Source organism: Alternaria arbusti, assembly GCF_024043155.1.
Source record: "Alternaria arbusti strain BMP 1465 chromosome Unknown scaffold_7, whole genome shotgun sequence".
Taxonomy (NCBI): Eukaryota; Fungi; Ascomycota; class Dothideomycetes; order Pleosporales; family Pleosporaceae; genus Alternaria; species Alternaria arbusti.
This window is the reverse complement of record NW_026249947.1, coordinates 1,479,453-1,498,719: the sequence shown is the minus strand read 5'-3', so window position 1 is coordinate 1,498,719 and position 19,267 is coordinate 1,479,453. Positions and strand designations below refer to the sequence as shown.

The following is a 19,267-nucleotide window of genomic DNA, read 5'->3' as shown; positions in this document are numbered from 1 at the left end:
AATCGAGACAATGCATCGCATACCGAAACTACGGAGTTCAGCGTGGCAGAAACAGGCCCATGTTGAAGAATATCGAAAAGCATGCGCCGCAGTATATACTCGGCTTTCCAAACCCAGCATCACTGCGCCAACCAAAACTGCTGATCGAAGCGTGGCAACGGAAAAAAGAAGGCCTGCACGAACAAGCATATACAGTTCTCGGCTTCTCAGACCTAGATCGCGGAAGACCGCTGATCGAAGCGTGGCGGCAACATTGTTCTGTCAGAGTTGGAAGAGAGTACTCGGTTTCCAAAACACCATCTGGGTCGACTACGAATGCCTACGAGGCGTAGCGCGGGTTGCATTGCTGATGAGAGCACAAAAGTATCATATGCTCGATTTGCCACGTGCACGCATCGCGAGCGGTACCAGTACCGGTGTTCTCCAACCCAGCCGTGTGACTTTCCTCGTTGGGGACGCTGCCGCTGGTAGAGACGCTGGTAGGCTCTAGCTAGTGGGTTATGTGTAACCGAACAACTGTCCCATGAGGCTGAGACACGCCCTATAGTAGCGCGAACATGCGTTCTACACATAGATTGAACGTTTTTCTTCTTTGCTCATGTGGCACATGCCCGTTGCGGCATTGCTTGGGTTTGCACTGGTGAGTTGTATGGCGGTGAAGAAGCATAGCGGCACGCCGGGCTCGCCGTTTCGATTGCTAAAAAGAATCTTACACGGGATGGTTTTTTTTCGCACGCCTCGCAGGTACTAAGCTCAGCCTTCTTCAGCCCTCGAGCAGTAGTGTTATCGTTTTTCTCGTGTCGGCGCTGGCTAGCGCTGAGTAGTTGGCGGGGTAGACCGTATTCCTCCTTCGCCCTCACGCACTTTCCAACATCATCACCATGCTGCTTCGTACTGTGGAATTGGACCTCGTACGACGAGGCATTGGGGCGTCACGATGGAAGTGGAGCTCGCCACTCGAAATAGACGGCCGATAAGCCTGTGCGCGAGGAGATTGCGATGGGGAGTTTGCGTGATAAGGCGATAGTGGATTGTTCGGGATGCTTTGTGCGAGGTTATTCCCGCATGTGTGTGGAGCGCCTCTATGTGAGGCGCTGGGGGTTGGGTGTTTAGCGACAGGAAGTGCATGCTGGCCGCAGATCCCCCTTTCAAATCACAGCCACTTTGTTTGCAACGGCAACGGCTGCTATCTTGCCGTCGCACAATGGATTGTGGCATTCTAATCTCAGCTGAACGGGCGAAGGGCAATACTAGCAAATCCTCCTGGTAAGATGACACTGCCGTATTCAATTGACAACTCACCCGCGCGTGATGTGACAGTCTGCATGACAGTAGGTATGGCACGCTGGCGGACGCCATGTTGACCGGAGCATTACTAGACATTGCTAGATACCGAGGGCGTTCCTGAGAGCTATATTTAGCTGCACGGCATCTGGAAGCGAAGAGAAAAACACGATGCGCCATCCAATCATGGCGGCCCTGCATTCCGGCAGCCGACAGGTCCGCCGCGTGAACGCAGCGTGGGCAGCCCAGGAAAAGCGACAAGCTCCACAGTAGTTCGTTCACGTCAGCGCGCTGACAATTTCCGCGCAACTCGGGGTCGGCTCAGGCCCAGGAGCCCACGGCAAGCAGCATTATCCTCGTGTGTAGACTGTCAAGCCCGAGGTTGGCCTGACCTGGGCGCCCGGCCAGCGTTTGATGAGCCACGGCCCAAAAGCAGTATAGCCTCCCACTTATCATTTGTTCCCTCTGCTGTAGCTCGCGCACGCTTACTTACTTTCCAATACTACGTTGCAGGCCTAGGCCGAATTCACGCCCACGGTACATGCGTGCTTCGTATTTCCATGACCGATCATCAGGTGTCGCTGGTGAGACGGCTCGTCAAGCGCACTGCGAATGATCTGCAGTACGAGGCGCGCGCTGTGGATAGTCGGGCGGTAAGGCGGAAGATGCAGGTCCCAGGTATAAGGATGACTGGCCGTCCTGCATGTCGGGATCTTTTTGTACAGCTCGCTCAACAATCACACCAAGCAACCGCATTCGCTTTTAGGTTGTTGTCCTTCGCTTTCCTGCTACTGTCAATCGGGATCTTAGTACCTTTTTAATACTTATACCTTAATCATGCGTACCTCAATCTTGTCCGCCACCTTGGCTGTTGTAGCCAGCGTCTCTGCGCTTCCATCTCCCCAGGAACTTCCCTTGACCAAGCTCATCAAGGCCCTACCCCTCAACATCTTCGCCGAGACACCAAAGTTCGTTCAGCCCGTTCCTCTCGCGGATGCCAAGCGGATATTCGAGGAGCACAATGCCACACAGCCAGAGGAGCCTGCTGCGCAAAACCAAAACTTCCGCGTCTCTACACTCGCTGCCGCTGCAACATGCGCCAACCCCCGCGTCCGCGTTGAGTGGGACTCCTACCCCGACAGCAGCAAGCAACAATTCGTGGATGCCATCAAGTGCTTGATGGGCCGCGCTCCCTCAGGCCAGTTCCCCGCAGCCAAGAGCCGGTATGAGGACCTCGTCGCCCTCCACCAGACCCTGACACCCAACGTGCACGGAAACTCCAAATTCTTGCTCTGGCACCGATACTACACCTGGGTCTTCGAGGACATTCTACGCTCAGAATGTGGCTTCAGCCAAACCATGCCATGGTTCGACGAGACCAAGTACGCCGGTCGCTTCTCGGCATCATCCATCTTCTCAGCCAAGTGGTTCGGAGGCATTGCCCTCGGCGGAAACTGTGTAACCAATGGCGTAAGTACAACCCCATTGTCCGACACGCCTCCTATAACCAAGCAACTAACACTCTACAGGCATTCGCCAACCTTGCCATTAACATTGGCCCCGGTTCAGGCAACACGCCCCATTGCCTTGCCCGCAACGGCGATGCCGCCAAGACCCAATACTGCAACTCCGACTACGTGAATCAATGCAACGCTTACGGCGACTTCGCCGGCATGGCCCAATGCGCAGAGGGAGGCCCCCACGCCTGGGGCCACAACGGTATCGGCGCTGTCATGCAAGACACGTACGGTTCGCCCGCCGACCCCATCTTCTGGCTCCACCACGCTTTCGTCGACCGCAACTTCCGCATCTGGCAGAACGCCAACGGTGCTCGTGTCAACACCATCAACGGCAACGACGCATCTGGCCGGGCTCTTACCCTCGACACCAACATCAACGTCTACGGTATCCGTCCTGATGTCAAGGTCAGGGATGTCCTCGACACCACTGGAACCACGCTGTGCTACAAGTACAACTACTAGAACTTGTTTGGCTTTTGTGCTTAGCGTTGCTTGGGTGGCAGTGCCCGTTTACGCCTTTTCGTGTTCTTAGCGCTTCTGTAAATATTTTATTAGAATGACATGTGTATCCATGAGAATGTCCTGTCTATTGTGAGACTATGTGCGACGAGTACGATTGGGTCGCATGGCCCCTTCATGTAATGAAAGTGGCTGAAACAGGCGACATTGTAACAGTACTGACGGCATGTAAGACATCGACCCCATATCCTCATCTTTGCAGGTTCTGACTGTATCTCACATGAAGATTATTGCCAAAAGCTAGTTCTCTTGTAGTGCTTCTTACTGTAAAGCACCCTAAGAATATACGCGATGTTCCATGCGCGACCCTGACGAACAGTGGCGTGAAGGTAGATCTCCAGGGCGAGCCTTTTAGAAAAGCTCATCAGAATAGGCTTTTCCGTACTTGATGTATCGTTACTATGATGTGACTGAGATTGGGGGGAGTTCGCAATTGTCGATCGCAAAGTGAGCGTTGTGAGCCGTCAGCGGGCACTGCCCTCCACTGACGAGATAATTCTCAACATCAGCGGCGAGCTCGTCGTCCTTCTTGTCCAGTCGCCATCCAAGCACATCCCCGTTTTCACCAAGCGTTCCCGACACAGTCGCACGTTTCAGCGACAAGCACTCCGCTATCTCTTTCAATACACCCGGCCATGCACAATGCTGAATAGACCTCAATGGTACCTTGGGCTTTTCTTCTGATGCGTCGTTTGGGCCTGCCGTCCAGGAAATGTCGCGTAGCCTGAGATCCTTCAACGTGGAGCTGTGTCTGCTCAGAAGTGACACCAATGTGTCCGGCGTAGCAGAAAAACCAGACAACGATAATTTCTGTAATTTAGGCCATGCAGTTTCAGCAGCGAAAACGTGGCGGATGCTTGCAAGTGGTGCAGTAGTGTCCACTGACCCGTTCTCCAGGCCGACTTTGAGACTTTCGAGCTCTGGTAGACACGCAATGAACATCTCCAGGTTTTCCATTAGTAGTTCCAACGTCCATTTAGTACTTTGGAAGCGCCAGTCACCGGAGAATCCAAATATCGTGATGTCCAGACTTGTTAAGCAATGTAGTTCACCCGGCTCCCATGAGGTGAAAGCCTGAGGTTGTACTCTGTCTAACTTGAGTTTTCTCAGCGAGGTTTTGCAATATTGCTGTATAGTCCGGAAAGCCTCCACCCCTGGTAGAGCATAGAAAGCGTTGATACCTTCTCCTCTACGCAACACGGGAGGTACGGGCAAAGCGCGGGGTAGCGTATGTGCCACTTTTCTCACACCTCGGTGGGCCTGCGAAAGCTGACCGTTGACCATGTGTATCGAACGCAAGTTTTGAAAGTTTCCAAGCGCCTCGAACTGGCTCATCGTTTGTCTTGCGATTCTCTCGTCCTTTACTTTGTCACCATACGCCTCCCACTCTCGTCGGTCCTCCGCAAGCTGAGCATATAACGGCTTATCTAGCTCTTGTGAGTCGCTGCGGCGATGTCGGGGCATGAAAAGACCTGCTGTGAAGTCCCAGTACCACTTCCATTCGTGCATGCCCTCGAGGCGGTAAATATGCCATAAATTGTCGTCCCAGAAGATGGTCTTGACACATCTTCGAAGTCGATCATTTGCACTGAGCTTCTGCAAGCGATCAATGCTCGCAGTACTGTAGTGGAAGATAATCGTGTTGAAGAGTTCTTCGGTGCCTGTCACGCACAACTGTTTGCTTGCGAGCCGATAGTGTGGTAAATCGTCACGGTGGACGTATGTTGCGATAAGCCGATGTATCTCTGCGGGAAGGTGCGGCACTTCGGCTGTCATATTGGATATCTGCGGCAGAAACCGGGCAGTGATGTTGGGGTGCGCGCTTCAGGCTGGGTGTTACCGTTGTGCGTGGAGTGGAAAAGATCATTTGGGTGTCGCAAGGCAGACGCGGCATGATGGAATGCTGGGCAATCACGCTAACCACCAAAGCACGTGCCCTGACCAGGACGCGTTCCTTCCCGACATCGATATGCTATCTGGGCAGTCTAGGAACAGATAAGATTGAGGATAACGACGGGATACAATTTTCCATAGAATCACAAAAGATGCCGGGCACTGGATTGATCTACAAGAGAGCGCAGATCCTGTCTTTGTCCACCGCCAACCGAGCTAACCCATTTGGGCAAGGAGAGAGCCCCTTGCTTTCTCTTCCCAACCACCGCCCTTTCGCGCACTCAGCCACCACAACACGCCACGCTGTCGTCAATCACTCACACAATCCACCCTTGCACCAATCTTGGCATCGATGCGAAAATTTGTAGCCATCTTCGGTACAATAAAACGCCGAGTTCCAAGCTCCTGGCCCAGCGTCGCAGAGGTCAGTTGGGAACGGCTGGCGCATGCATCCGTGGCAGCTCAGAGCGTCATGGGCGTATTCCCCTTGGCAGTAAGTATGAAGGAGCGTCTGGTAGTCTTGGCCTGTAGCAGATCAGCCTTGCGATTCTCTAAGAGTATTGAGGAACGAAGAGGAAGTTGCAAAGGGGTGGATTGGGCGAGGTATCTCGAGAGATGACGCACCTTTTCCCCAAACGACTTCGTCGAAGCAATATGTGCGACCGGGTTCGCCATCGCATTCGACCTGGCCCTGAGCGGGAATAGGACTGGTAAGAGCACCTTGTCTCTTACTCAGTCCTTGTGGAGGGGCCGCTGCTGTAAAGACGGCGAGAGAGACGATTGCCAGAAGAAGATTCATGGTGGCGGATTGTATATCGATCAAGGGGTGAAAACGGTGTATATCAACGAACAGAGGCTGATAGATGTTGCGACGCAGAATTTAGATGACATGTCACTGGCATAAGTAGGATGCCACTGGGCGTGACGTGGTCACGATAGATGGGCGCCAAAGGCAACAAGGCGATCCGTTAACTATCACAGTATCTCATGTCCGCATGCTCTAACTCGAAACCGGAAATTGTAGCACGAAGACGTCGACTGAGATCAACTTTGTCACACCTAGACTCGATGACAAGCACGTGCGTAACGCTACGCGCACAGTTGCTATAGCATCATCAGGAAGTCATATCCGTATGATGCCTAGCCGGAGAACCTCGAGTCACAACATCAATCTCCAAAGACGCCGTCTAAAAGACAGAGTAGGGTGATTGTGCCCAGCGAACAATGCTCAAGAGTGTTGCATCCATGGCGAAGCCTAATAGGCAGAACAAGGCAAGAAAGAGCGATACTAAGCTAGAGCACATACACAGTCACATTCCAGCAGGAGATGTCGGGATTCTTCACCCGATCAAGTTCGCAAGGGCCTGAACTGAAAACGCATCATAATTTACACCAACGCCTATTACCCAAACACCATAACGCGATCTACATCACACCCTCAAAATCTTCCAAGCTCGGCTTGCTCTCCTCGACAAGTGCATCCCCACCATCGAAGATCTTCTCTCCCGCCTTACCCTTCATCAAGCAATCTAATGCCTCGCCAACCTCCTTCAACACCCCCCTCGCAACGTCCTTCCACTCCTCAAAAGTCACAATCTCAATACCCAACTTCTTTCCTCCATCCTTGACAAAGGCCTGGCACTTCCACTCCCTCAACGGCTCGCCATGCGGATACAGCGTCTCGAACTTCGCTTCAACACCATTACCGAAAGGCAGTTCTTCGACCCAAGCAGGTGCTTGATGGACAACTGTATCGAACCAGTTGACCTTCTTAGCATCCCAATCCGTGCAGTTCTCCACGATCTCTGTGAAGCCCATGGACTCGTAGGCCGCGGAGGTAATGTGCTGGTGCTGCACAAAGTTCAACAGGTCGAGGTACGTCCAGCTAGACTTGAACGGTACGCGGAAGGGGATGTACTGCCATGTCGGTCCAAAGATGCGATCAGCGTTCGCCGCGCCGATGTTCCTTCCCGAGACGACCTCACCAAAGACTACGTCTTTGAGGCCAAGACGCTGTGACAAAACGAGCGCCCATGCAGCTGTTGGCAGCGACCCGATAGTGATGTTTGCCGGGCGGGCAGAGATATCAAACTCCATGTATACATCCGCAGGGCCGCGGTGTGTGAGCGGAATGTCGGGCTTCAGGACAGACATCTGGGAGCCAGAGAGAAGGTTCTGCCAGTAAGGGATGGCTTTTGGCATGTTGTCTAGAACCACGTGGTTTACGTGCTTGCTGAATGGTATCGTCTCTGGTACGTCGGTGCCTGCGTATAGCGCGGAGAGCTGCTCGTACAGGATGGGAAGACAGATCTCGTCGTATTGGGCGTGGGAGATGCGGAAGACGAGGGTGGAAGCGCCGGTCCTTGCGCTTGTGAAGAGGGTGAAGGACACGAATGACGAGCCATGCGGTTTGGGAGCTTGGATGTCGTGTTTTGTGAAGGCTTGGGCGACTGTGTCGATGTCTTCGTTGTCTGGTACTGCGATCTCGGTGTAGGGAACTCGCAGAGAGGACAGCACCACGCCAAGTACCTTGCTCTCGTCTTTTACAAAGACAGTGCGCAGGACTTCGTTGCGTGCCACGAGCTCTTGGCAAGCTTGCTCGAGCTTCTGACGATCGACTGGTGTAACGAACTTGATGAGTTCGTAACGAAGTGAGTAGCGTGGCAGATCGACGGTACCCTCGACAGCGAGTTGCTGGAGCGGCCTGGCAGGGTATATATCCGCAATCTGCCATGTCTGATCTTGCAGGTATGCACCGATGCGGTCGGCACTGTATAGCGACGCTTCCTTACCGAGCGCGGCGAAAGCTGCATCGATGTTCACGTTAGTCTGCGATGCATTTGCTTCCGCCGCGGACGAAGCAAGCTCGGAAAGAGATTGGCTTTGGAAGACTTGCGCGACGGTGATGTTGAGACCCTGGGCGCGTGCGTCGGATACGAGACGCATGGCACCGATGGAGTCGCCTCCAAGCTCGAAGAAGCTGTCGCTGCCGTTGATCTCGCTCTTGGGCATACCAAGAATGCGGCTGAGGATATCCAACAGCTTATCTTCTTTCTCGTTGCTGGTCGAAGCCGCCAACTCGGACAACGACTGGCTCTGGAAGACTTGAGCCACGGTCAGATTCAAGCCTTGTGCGCGCGCATCGGACACGAGGCGCATTGCACCAATGGAGTCACCACCCAGTTCGAAGAAGCTGTCGTTGGGCTTGATCTCGGTCTCTGGCATACCGAGGATACGACTGAGAATACTGCACAGCTTCTGCTCGTTTGGCGACGACGCCTTTGACTTGGCATCTTGAGTCGGGCTGTCGATTGGCGAGGTGCCTACACCACTGTCGCTCATGACACCTCGCGGCCTCATCGCCTCTGCATCTCGAGCCTCGGCAGGATCGAGAACAGCCACATCGCCCAGCTTGCTCTCGGGGTTACCCAAGAACGCCGTGATGATGCGGTTGAACACGACAAGTACCCTCTCCATAGCGTCCTTGCTGATGCACTTTGAATCGAAGCTAGCCATGACCAAGAAGCCGTTCTCGTCCAATGTGCACACGAGCATGAGTGCGTATGTGTTGAACTTGAGTGCTTCACGTGCAGCTTCTGCGTCATCAGCGGGAAGGAAAGTATTAGCAGGGGCAGTCTCCATATCGACAGGAGCGCCGTCGTCGTCCTCTCTGGGATGCAAAACAAGACCCGTGCGCAGATCGCATGCTACTCGTGCGTCCTTGCTTAGACGGCGGATATTTTGCAAGCCCAAGTGCTCATGCGGGATCTGCTGCACAGTCTGCGCGTGAACGGCTTGGAGATACTCAGCGATTGGTCGGTCGAGGTTCAACCGGACGCGAATGGGAACCGTTGTGATCATGGGTCCTTCGATCTCCACAATCGCGTGTACGGGCGCGGAACGACCGGTCAACGTCTCTCCGAACACGACATCGGGATGGCCCATGTACAACGATGAGGTCAATGCCCAAGCTCCGCGGATGATAGTTGCCAGAGTGAGCTTGTTGTGCGCTGATGTTGGGACGGTAACGTAGTGTTCGAGCAATGAGTCGGCTTGGGTAACATACCCCTTCTGTGGTAGGGGAGGAAATTGATGCGGGTTGACGCCGTTCAATCGCTCTTTCCAGTAGTCTCGAGCTACAGCTGGGTCAAGGCTGGTGAGGTGCTTGATGAAATGCTTAAAAGATACAGGTCTTTCAGTCTTGAGGCCATTGAAAGCGCGGTTGATGCGATCAAACACGAGAGGCATCGACCAGCCATCGTATACAGCGTGATGCATCGTGATGACGAAGTGAGTCTTGTCGCTACCAGCTTCTTGAGCCAGACCGTAGCGGAATAGTGCAGTGCCCAGATCCATAGCTTCTTCGCGGTCGCGTCGAAGATACTCTGCTGGATCATGACCATGCTCGCGCAGTAGTTTGCCGTCCTTCAGGACGACCTGGTAAAGACCACGGCCAGAGACGTTAACGATTCTCGTGCGCAAGATGGGTGAGCCCTGAACTGCGACATCGAAGGCTTTCTTCAAGCGCTGAGCGGTCGCTGATGGCAATGTCGCAACTCGCTGAGCGACATAGGCATCCTGGAACTTGGCCGAAAGGGCCATGAGACCTTCTTGAAGCGGCGTGCAGGGAAGAACGTCCTCGACTTCGTCAACTTCAACACCACACAGCTTGGCAGTTTCGGCTTGTGCGGACTTCGCTTCCCAATCCTTTCCAACCAGCGAGAAAGCAGGTACGTCGTTCGTTGCTTCTTCCGACAACGGTGTTGCCTTGGCAGCCATGGCCGACAGGGTGGGATTCAGCATGATGTCTGGAACGTGTAGCAACAACCCAGCTTCTCTCGCAAGAGGAACCAGCCTCATCGCTCGGAGCGAGTCTCCGCCCATACTGAAGAAGTTGTCGTTGGCACTGAAGTCCGCTTCTCCTCCCAGAAGCTTCGCCCACAAGGAACGAAGCTTGAGCTCCGTCTCAGTAGTAGGCTCTTGCTTCTCAGAGATCACTGAGTTGAAGCGCCTGAGATCTTGGCGTGTGACGGAGGTACCGATCTCGCGAAGTCGCTTCCGGTCTGTCTTGCACGACACTAGTAGTGGCATCTTCCAGAGCGGGATGTAGGCGCTTGGCACCATGTAGCCGGGAAGATCGATGGCGAGTTGCTTGGTCATGGCTTTGAGGGCTGACTGGAACTTGGTGGTGAAGCTTCCAAACACATTTCCGTCGAGATGTCGCATGCCGTTCTTCTTCTGCTCGACGAGGAAAGCGACGAGCGTCTGTTCCCCACCTCCACTGGGCTTGATGACTTCAACAGCGAGTTGAGTGTCTGCAGGGAGATGCTTCTGCATGTTGAACTCAATTTCAGCTAGCTCAATGCGCTGGCCTCGCAGCTTGACTTGCTGGTCTTGCCGTCCGACGAAGATGGGTTCACCGTTACCGTCAGGGTCGAAACGTACGAGATCTCCAGTCTTGTAGATGCGCCCATGTCGACCTGGATAGCTCTTGCTACCTTTGAGCAGGAACTCTGGGTCTTCGATGAACACTTCCTTCGTCTTTGACGGGTTGTTGAGATACCCGTCACCGACGATGGGGCCTTCGATGAGCAGTTCACCGACTGCACCCACTGGTACGAGCTTGTTGTGGTCTTCAGGCTCGGTAAGCCAAATAGCACATCCCTTGCGCTTGCCCATAGTGATGTATGGCTTAGCAGCCACGTTGTCGTTGATGGTCGCACCAACCGTGGCTTCCGATGGTCCATAAGCATTGACGACCCTGGTCCTTTGACCCCACGACATCGCATCGCTAGTCGATACTCCTTCGCCACCTAGCGCGATGGAATCCAAGTGATCGAGGATGTCTACGTCCAGCGTTCGAGCGACCGAAGGAGTCATGCCGGCGAATGTCACGCGCATGTCGCGCATGGCACCGCTCATGTCGTTCATCCGACGTTCATCGGAAGGTGTGCAAAGCGTAGCACCGTGAGCGAGTGTACATAGCATAGAGTCGATGCAAACATCGAAGGCATAACTCGCGAAGTCCAACACGCGAGAATGCGATCGATAGCCCACAGCATCAGCGCGCGGTATCGCACCAGACGTGTACTGACTGTGCGTAATGATGCATCCCTTCGGAAGACCCGTACTTCCACTAGTAAATTGGATGTACAACGGCTGGTCAGGTGATACTGGTGCGAGAGTGGTCTTGGGTTGCTGCGCAGCAGCTGGAGAGTACACCTTGTCGAACTTGGACGCGGAGATGGGGATGATAGTCGCCGATGGGGCGACACGCGCAGCTAGTGTAGACTGAGCTTTCGATGAGATGAAGAGCTTTGCACTGACTTGCTGCACTACTGCTCGTAGGCGGCCTTCTGGTTGTGCTGGGTCAAGGAGCGCGAAGCATGCGCCGGCCTTCATGACAGCCAACACTGCAACCGAAGTCCATCGCGACTTCTCGAAAAGTACCGGAATAATCTGACGCGGCGAGTCGTCCAGCAGTTGTAGGGTCTGCGCCAAATCGGTAGAATAATCTTCGACTTGACGATACGTCAAGGTGCCGTCCCAGGCCTCGATGGCGATCTTCTCCGGATTGAGCGCAGCCTGCTCGGAAACCTTCTCATGCATGCAGAACCTCAACTCTGGCTGTAAGGGATAATTCCAACTCCAGAGCTCATCGAGTTCTTCTTCGGTAACAGGCATGAAGGAAGAGAGGGTGTGATCAGGGTGGCTGAATAGGGTATCAAGAATCGAAGCAAAGAAATGAAGTTGGGAAACGGCTTGGTGGCGAGACATGGTCGTCGTCTGCCATCTTGAAGTGGCATGGAGAGAGCCCCCCTCCCTTCTGAATGATACTTCAAAAGTCCACTGGGTCATGTCAGTCGTGTTAGGGAAATGCTTGGGCTGGTTAATACCTCATGTAACGATCCATCGTTAAGGAAAAGAGTAGCATTGTGCGCATCATAGTCCTTTGATCGCACATTGCTAATCTGTGACTTCAGACTCCCGGCTGTTTGGTGGCTGGCGAAGTTGATATCGGTTGTGTTGATGGTTTGCGAAGCCCGATCACGGCCATCGACCGCGCCCCAAGTGAATTGATGGAAGACATCTCTCTGGTATCGGTGTATGAGTACCGACCATGCAGCCAAAACAGTGTCCACAACAGCATCTGAGGTGAGGTCGCTGGGTATTAATGCCCAAATCTCGTTGGCTTTCGAGCTGTGGCCGTTCGTATGCAGAACGTCATGGTCGCCATTCTGGGTTGCGGCCTGCTTGTGCGTCTTCGAGGCGCCATTGCTTTGCACCTTCTTCGCAACATGCTCCTCTGGAGCACCACTGAAATTCGATACATGCTCGCCGTTGCGAAGATGCATCTTGTCGCCGCTCAAACTGCTATGTGGTCTCTTCATGGCGAGGTCGGTATATATTTTTGGAGAAGGTGTGGAGCTGAGGAAGACGTGTACGTTTCCGAGTCCGATGAAGACCCCGGATACTTCTGTAGCAATAGCCAAGCAGTGTAAAGCCGCGAGTCCACCAAGTTCACCCACGATCTTCCGTCTCTCTCACAAACTAAACTCCCCACACATCGCGCCAGGATGAATCTCCGGCACGAGCACACCAGACCGCTTCAAGTGACCCATCATCCTCGGTCGGACAGCCGTCGGCGTCATAGTTTTCTCTTACGACGCAGAAACAGGGTCCACTATATCGCGCCATTATGTCTTTCTCGATGTAGGCTGTACTGCGCATCGCCTAACGTAAAACACGGAGGCGATGTCACCAATATGGGATCAGGCGCAGTACCACGATTTAGCCGTAAAGAAAAGCCTCGTCCGCCCCTGCACACCCATCCCCACACTTAGCGGATCAGATAATTCTAGCGTGAAAGGAGGCGTCATGAGGCTTCATCTGATAAATTTGATGATGTGGTTTCGATGCAAGCGCGGAATTGCCCGATGGAGTAGGAGTCATGCAGGGTTACGTCTTTGGCGCTGCAGATCTTTTTCATCTGATAACGGCCGATGTTCGGAGAACTACTCGCGTCCAATTAGAGCGTCAAGGCCCGTTGCTTGCATCGATCGACAGCGTCCACCGGCTTTAAGTGTCGTGCATCATTCGTTAGGGATGTTGCTGGTTGAATGAGAAGGGCCGGCGCTGCAGTATGCACGCTGTACATACGGGATACGGCCATCCCACGCGTGAACGACACGGCAAATTCTCTTGTACGCGCTGATCGCGGCAAGAGGTGGGTATGCGCATGGCCATGGTATTTCTTGGATTTCGCGCTCTAGCCGTCATCGGGCTTTATGACGGGACATCCCTCCGTCGGGAAGTTTCGCTAAGAACGGATCAGATAACTTTAATCGGCACATGCGAGGGGGAGGCACAGGCAGAACGGCCGGTACGCCTCAATGGAGAAGGCCTGGTTGTCGTCGGTGGCGTGAGGGTTTTTCTCGTCGTAGTGTGGGTCTTGCATACTAGTTTTGCGCCCTGTAATTTAGCGTTTGTGAGGCAGGTGGTAGTGCTTCAGCGACAGCCGAGGAATTGGCACAGCTATGGTGCCCGCCCTCCAACTGCTTGGTATCAAAGTATGTTGTATGCGTGACTGACGATCTTTGAACCGCAAAGCTGGGCATCGGGAGTGGATCGTTGAATCCCCGTGGTTAATGGGCGATAATGCTACCAAGTTCATGTCTTTGGGTCGAACAGTTCGCTGCAGCTGTCAAACGTTACCAAAACCTTCTGTTTCTAAGTTTACATCTTGACTGGCAGACGGTCTAGATCTTTCCCCGCTGCTCGATCACCCAAACGACACCACACTAAGTTGACGAATCGTACAACATGGGCTTCGTAGTCCTCCCCGCTCTGGTGCCAGACATTAGCGCGGTATACGACGTGCACTTTGCGGCCTTCAAAGACAGCCCGATCACGCGCGCGCTGTTTCCTTCGGCTACCGAGAAAGATTTGACAGACTCAACTTCCGAGTTTCGGTAAGTGCCGATCATTGAATCGCGTTGACTGTCGGACGTTTGGACTGACTAGGCGAAGACAGGCTCATACCGGCCATGTCTCGGAGTATTGGAAGACCAGTGCGACGCAGTACACCCTGAAGTGTGTCGACACCGAAACTAACAAGATCGTTGGTATGGCGCTTTTCGATGTGTACATCGCGCCTAGTGATTGGAAGAGAGGCGAGATTGGATGGTTGAAGGGCAAGGAACGTGAACGAGCCGAGGCACTTGTGAAGCCGCTTTGGGACGCGAGAGAGAAGCTGTGGCTCAATGAGAGATACGTTTACTGCCACGTCATGGCCGTGCACCCAGACTACCAACGGAGGGGCATCGGTGAATTGCTGTTCAAGCATGAGATGGACGTTTGCCGGCAGACTGGGTTGCCAATGTACATAGAGAGCTCCAAGCAGGGCATCAAGTTTTACGAGAAGATGGGAAGCAGAAGACTGAAAGAGAAGCTGGTGCACAGGTCGGAAGACATTACTCCGGAGAAGACCAACGGCGCGAGGGAAGACCAAGAGCTTCCGTTATTCGTCTGGCTGCCGGAAGGCGGGGAGAAGAGACTGCCAAAGTCTGTGGAGCTGGCGTGAATCTGACATGGTGAAAAGCGATATAACGATATATATTATGAACAAATCTATCCAAGCATTTGATGGAGAGCATTGACGCGGTAGCTCTCACTGCGTTGCACCAACTCTTCGTGACGTCCTTGGTCCACTACTTTACCTGCCTCGACCAAGAAGATCACATCGGCCCTGGCAATCGTCCTCAGTCGATGCGCGATCGCGATAACGGTTACACCGTGGCCCTTGACAGCCCGTTCGAGGCCTTGCTCCAAGGCCTTCTCACTCTCCGCATCCAATGCGCTCGTACTCTCATCCAATAGCAGCAACTTGGGCTTACGCACAAGAGCTCGGGCGATGGACAAACGTTGACGCTGACCTCCAGATAGCTGGTTGCCCTTGGACCCACACTCGGTGTCATAGCCTTGGGGAAGATCGATGATGGTGTCGTGTATGTTGGCCAACTTACAGGCTTCTTGGATCTCTTCGTCGGATGGTGTGTGTCCAGGTCTTGCTCCTAGTCCGATGTTGAACTTGATGCTTCCTTGGAAAAGTATGTTCTCCTGGGGGACGTAGGCAATATCATCACGGAAAGACGCGCCGTGGTGGCGCGCGATGTCGAGACCGTTGATGGAAATGCTGCCGGAGGAGGGAGAGTAGAATCGTTCGAGAAGGGCCAAGACAGTACTTTTACCTGCACCAGATGGTCCGACCAAGGCGCAGAATTGACCCGGCTGAATGGTCAAGGAAAGAGATGTCAAGACCGGGACACCAGGACGTGCTGGATACGAAAAGCCGACATCTCGGAAGACCACCTTGGCGCCACCTTGTGTGGTAGCTGGTATTGGTGATTCAGCCAGTGCTTCGACATCATCCTGGTTCTTTTCCGAGAGACTGAGGTCATTGTGGTGGCCCCCAGAGGGTGTATCCTTGCCCAATTCGATAAGTCCGCAAATGCGCGACATGGCGCTCTTGGCCTTGGAAATCTCAGGTGCGAGTGTGAACAACTGACCCCATAGTTGTGCGGAGACAAGCATGGCGATGAGAATGACGAAGAACTCGGTCTGGGTGTACCTGCCTTCGATGATGTTCTTTGTGCCCCACCAGTAGGCGAAAGCGTAGATGAAGGTACCGCAAGAGTTAGCGACGGCCAACCAGACATTGGTCTTGAAACTCTGCTTGACCATCTCCTTGCGTGGCGCCTTAAGCGATCGCCGATAATTTTGGATGATCTCCTCTTCGATAGAGAGTGCATGTACAGTCTTAATGTTAGAGACAGCTTCGATGGTAACACCGATAGAAGAGCTGAAAGCGCCAGCGTGCTTGGCGGCGAATTTACCAATAGCACGCAACTGCATGAAACCAGCGCCCAAAAGAAGTGGTACGACGACGAGGCAGACAACTGCAATTCTCCATGCGAGAATGTGGGAGAGGATTATGGCGGCTATGAAGTTGACAATGACGGAAAAGAGTGTGCCAATGATGGAGCCGCTGAAGCCCGCTAACGATTGGCCATCCTTGGTGATGAATTCAAGAAGCACAGTCGGGCTTCTTGATTCAGACTCATGCCATTGTAGTGGCTGTTGAAGTAGCGTGTGTAGAGACAGGTTGCGGACCTTGTAGATCAATCGTTCCGACAAGAGACCAAAAGATGCCCAACTGGTGAAATTCGCGAGGAAGGCGATACAGGCAAGCATGAACCACATTCCAGAGAGCAGTTCGCCTCTAGAACGAACGTACTCGGGCGTGTTGCATGGAGACATGGTGCCCATGATGTTACCGAATAGAAGACCCGATCCGCAGTACTGGCCACCCACTACGAGTGCTGCAAAGAAGGCCAGCATCACGAGAAGCAGGTACGGTCGCGTCAAGGGAAGCATTGTCTTTCTGATAGACCCCGCAATGACGACACCCTTGGTGTGCTCGACAGCTTCCGTAGCCTTGTCGTCGTTCGCCGGTACAGCATCAGGCTCCTGCGCACTCAGCGCCAACTTCTCATTGACGATAGAATCGGCATCGCGGGAGTCCAGACTGGTCCTTGAGCTAGTCGCGCCCTCGTCAGTTTTGACACTTTGGAGGCGAACCATGTCTGCGTAGGAGCCTTCCAAGTCCATGAGTTGATCGTGGGTTCCTTGTTCGATGATGTCACCCTTCTTCATGACGATGATCTTCGCTGCAGCTCTGATAGTGGACAATCGATGAGCAATCGAGATCACCGTCCGGCCGCGGGAAGCCCGCTCGATAGCAGCTTGGATACGTTGCTCACTGGCTGAATCTAGAGCAGCGGTGGCTTCGTCGAGGATCAGAATCCGAGGGTCGCGAACCAGGGCTCGGGCGAGAGCAATGCGCTGCTTCTGGCCACCGCTGACGAGACTGCCGCTTGAGCCGACCGAAGTCGCGAATCCAAACTCCAGGCGATCGATGAAGATGGCAACATCGGCAAGGTCTGCAGCTTCTTTCACCAACTGGAGGATTTCCACAACCTCTGGGCCAGCCTTCTCTGCAACTTTGGCAAGATCCTGGCCGCCCCTGACGTCTTCGGCAACTTGAGCAAGGATTCCGCTCAGCAGTATCTTCTCCAGATGGGCATGAGGCGGGCTGTTGACGAGACCGAGAGCAATGTTCTCCAAAATGGAGCGATCAAGAAGTGATGGTTCTTGCTGGACGAGACTGATGAAACCTCGGAGAGACTTGATGTTGATGTCCTTGACGTTGCGACCGTCCAGAAGTACATCGCCAGATTCCGGGTCATAGAAACGGCTGATAAGACTAGCGACTGTGGACTTGCCGCTTCCGGAAAGACCGACGATGGCAGTCAGTTTGCCTGGATTGGACGGTCAGCAAGATTACTTCCATTTCATTACATGTGTGCGACTTACCAGCTTCGCATGTCAAAGAAATACCGTTCAGCACGGGATGATCAGGCCTTGAACTATACGTGAACGCGACGTTGCGGAACTCAACAGTCCCATCAACATGAGTAGGCTTTTCCGCGGATGATGAGGTGTTGTCAATGGTGGGTTGGGTCTCGATGTCCTTGCGCAAGCGCTCAAAAGCTGAGATCGCCCCGCCAAACAGCGGCAACATGGGCGCGATCTGACTGAGGACGATGGCACCTAGTATCCGAAGTTAGCGTCGGAAGACCCAAACGATTGGTAAGATACTGACCATCGAGCAGAATGAACGTGACAGTGTAGATCTCTCCGATAGTTGCATTGCCTTTGCCCTCAAGAGAGTCTGCGATCCTGCGACTACCCTGCCAGTAACCCAAGGCGCTGGCTGAGAAGGCGATGAAGTAGAGCAGACCAGCCTGGACCGCAGCGGTCGTGGCCTTCTTGATACCTGCCTCACGAGCATCGCTCAAATGACTCTCAAACTTTGCTTCGAGCCTGGCATTTGCACCCAGTGCATGCACGAGGCCTACATGACTGAGAGCTTCAGACGCGATGGCGCTAGCAGACCCAAAGCAATTGCCGACCTTGGCAGCATACTTGCCAAAGAAGTGACCGCCAACCACGGCCATGAGCAAGAATGCAGGGATTAAGGAGACGAGCATGCCAGCAATCTCGGCATTCTTGATGAAGCCAACGATGTAGGCCGTGACACAAAAGGACAGGCAGGTCAATGCAACGCCAACCTTTTCGCCAGTACCACTCTCGATTGACTGGATGTCGCCATTGAGTCGAGAAGACACTTCTCCGGCCTGTAGGTTGTCGAAGAAGGCCATGTCCTGTCGCAGCAAGTTACGGAGGTAACGGTCTCGGATGCGCTGAGCTAGGCGCTGCGATGCCAAGTTCCAGCATACAAGGTGCGTGTAGATGCAAGTGAAAGTGCCACAAGCAATGTAGACAAGCAGCAGGATCTTGGGCGTAATGTTGGCCTCTTCAGATCCATTGGAGCTACCTTCGCGGTTGTTGCATGTCGCAATGTTGATCTCGTCGACCAACTGACCGAAGACGATTCCGATGAGCGGGAATGGCACGCCTGCTGCAATGGCAGCTATTGCGCCCACGAAGACCAGTATCTTGTCGAGCCATGTCGGGTCTGCGTAGAAGAGGAGGTGGAGGAAACCAAAGAAGCGCCTGATAGAGGCCCCCGAGGGCTTGCTGAACGGCATTGAGCCTGTGTGATGGGTTCAGAAGCTCAAGAAGGAGTATCTCGCGCCGTATGCAATGGTGAAGCTGCGCGAAGACGCCTGCATGAGGTTCATCCGGGCGCTATGGCCCCGCCAGGAGGCGATGGCCAAGATCGACATGGTGCAGCAGCAGGGTCAACGGCTAGCACAGCGTGAAGAGGCATAGCGTCACGTGAAGGAGGATGCGTGGTGGAAAGTGGTGTGGGCCGGTGTGGTTCGTGTGTGGAGGCTTCAGGACGTGTCACCGAGTCACTTGCATTGGGGTCTGTGCTCAAGTTGCATCAGATTAGATAAAATTTTGCACCATCTAGCGCCTAAACCTTGGAACCCAGAACCCACAGCTGCGCGCCATCATCCCGC

At 53.8% G+C, this 19,267-nt stretch overlaps 6 protein-coding genes across 6 annotated transcripts; 2 read left to right on the top strand and 4 right to left on the bottom strand.

Annotated features, from left to right (window-relative positions):
* Positions 1-2,121: 2,121 nt before the first annotated feature.
* J4E86_006300 (uncharacterized protein) lies at positions 2,122-3,266 on the top strand (the record flags this gene model as incomplete). The annotated part of the gene is made up of 2 exons (XM_051446830.1): positions 2,122-2,754; positions 2,814-3,266. The coding sequence occupies 2 exons, from the start codon at positions 2,122-2,124 to the stop codon at positions 3,264-3,266; spliced, it is 1,086 nt and encodes a 361-aa protein (XP_051302405.1).
* Positions 3,267-3,722: 456 nt separating this feature from the next.
* J4E86_006299 (uncharacterized protein) lies at positions 3,723-5,099 on the bottom strand (the record flags this gene model as incomplete). The annotated part of the gene is made up of 1 exon (XM_051446829.1): positions 3,723-5,099. The coding sequence occupies one exon, from the start codon at positions 5,097-5,099 to the stop codon at positions 3,723-3,725; it is 1,377 nt and encodes a 458-aa protein (XP_051302404.1).
* Positions 5,100-5,678: 579 nt separating this feature from the next.
* Positions 5,679-6,015, bottom strand: J4E86_006298 (uncharacterized protein; the record flags this gene model as incomplete). The annotated part of the gene is made up of 2 exons (XM_051446828.1): positions 5,679-5,767; positions 5,841-6,015. 2 exons carry the CDS (start codon positions 6,013-6,015, stop codon positions 5,679-5,681), a joined length of 264 nt encoding a protein of 87 aa, XP_051302403.1.
* Positions 6,016-6,641: 626 nt separating this feature from the next.
* NPS6 (NRPS) lies at positions 6,642-12,607 on the bottom strand (the record flags this gene model as incomplete). Its single annotated transcript, XM_051446827.1, has 2 exons — positions 6,642-12,065; positions 12,113-12,607. The coding sequence occupies 2 exons, from the start codon at positions 12,605-12,607 to the stop codon at positions 6,642-6,644; spliced, it is 5,919 nt and encodes a 1,972-aa protein (XP_051302402.1).
* A 1,432-nt stretch (positions 12,608-14,039) lies between these two features.
* J4E86_006296 (uncharacterized protein) lies at positions 14,040-14,799 on the top strand (the record flags this gene model as incomplete). The annotated part of the gene is made up of 2 exons (XM_051446826.1): positions 14,040-14,188; positions 14,247-14,799. The coding sequence occupies 2 exons, from the start codon at positions 14,040-14,042 to the stop codon at positions 14,797-14,799; spliced, it is 702 nt and encodes a 233-aa protein (XP_051302401.1).
* A 47-nt stretch (positions 14,800-14,846) lies between these two features.
* Positions 14,847-18,889, bottom strand: J4E86_006295 (uncharacterized protein; the record flags this gene model as incomplete). The annotated part of the gene is made up of 3 exons (XM_051446825.1): positions 14,847-17,596; positions 17,652-17,888; positions 17,941-18,889. The coding sequence occupies 3 exons, from the start codon at positions 18,887-18,889 to the stop codon at positions 14,847-14,849; spliced, it is 3,936 nt and encodes a 1,311-aa protein (XP_051302400.1).
* Positions 18,890-19,267: the final 378 nt, after the last annotated feature.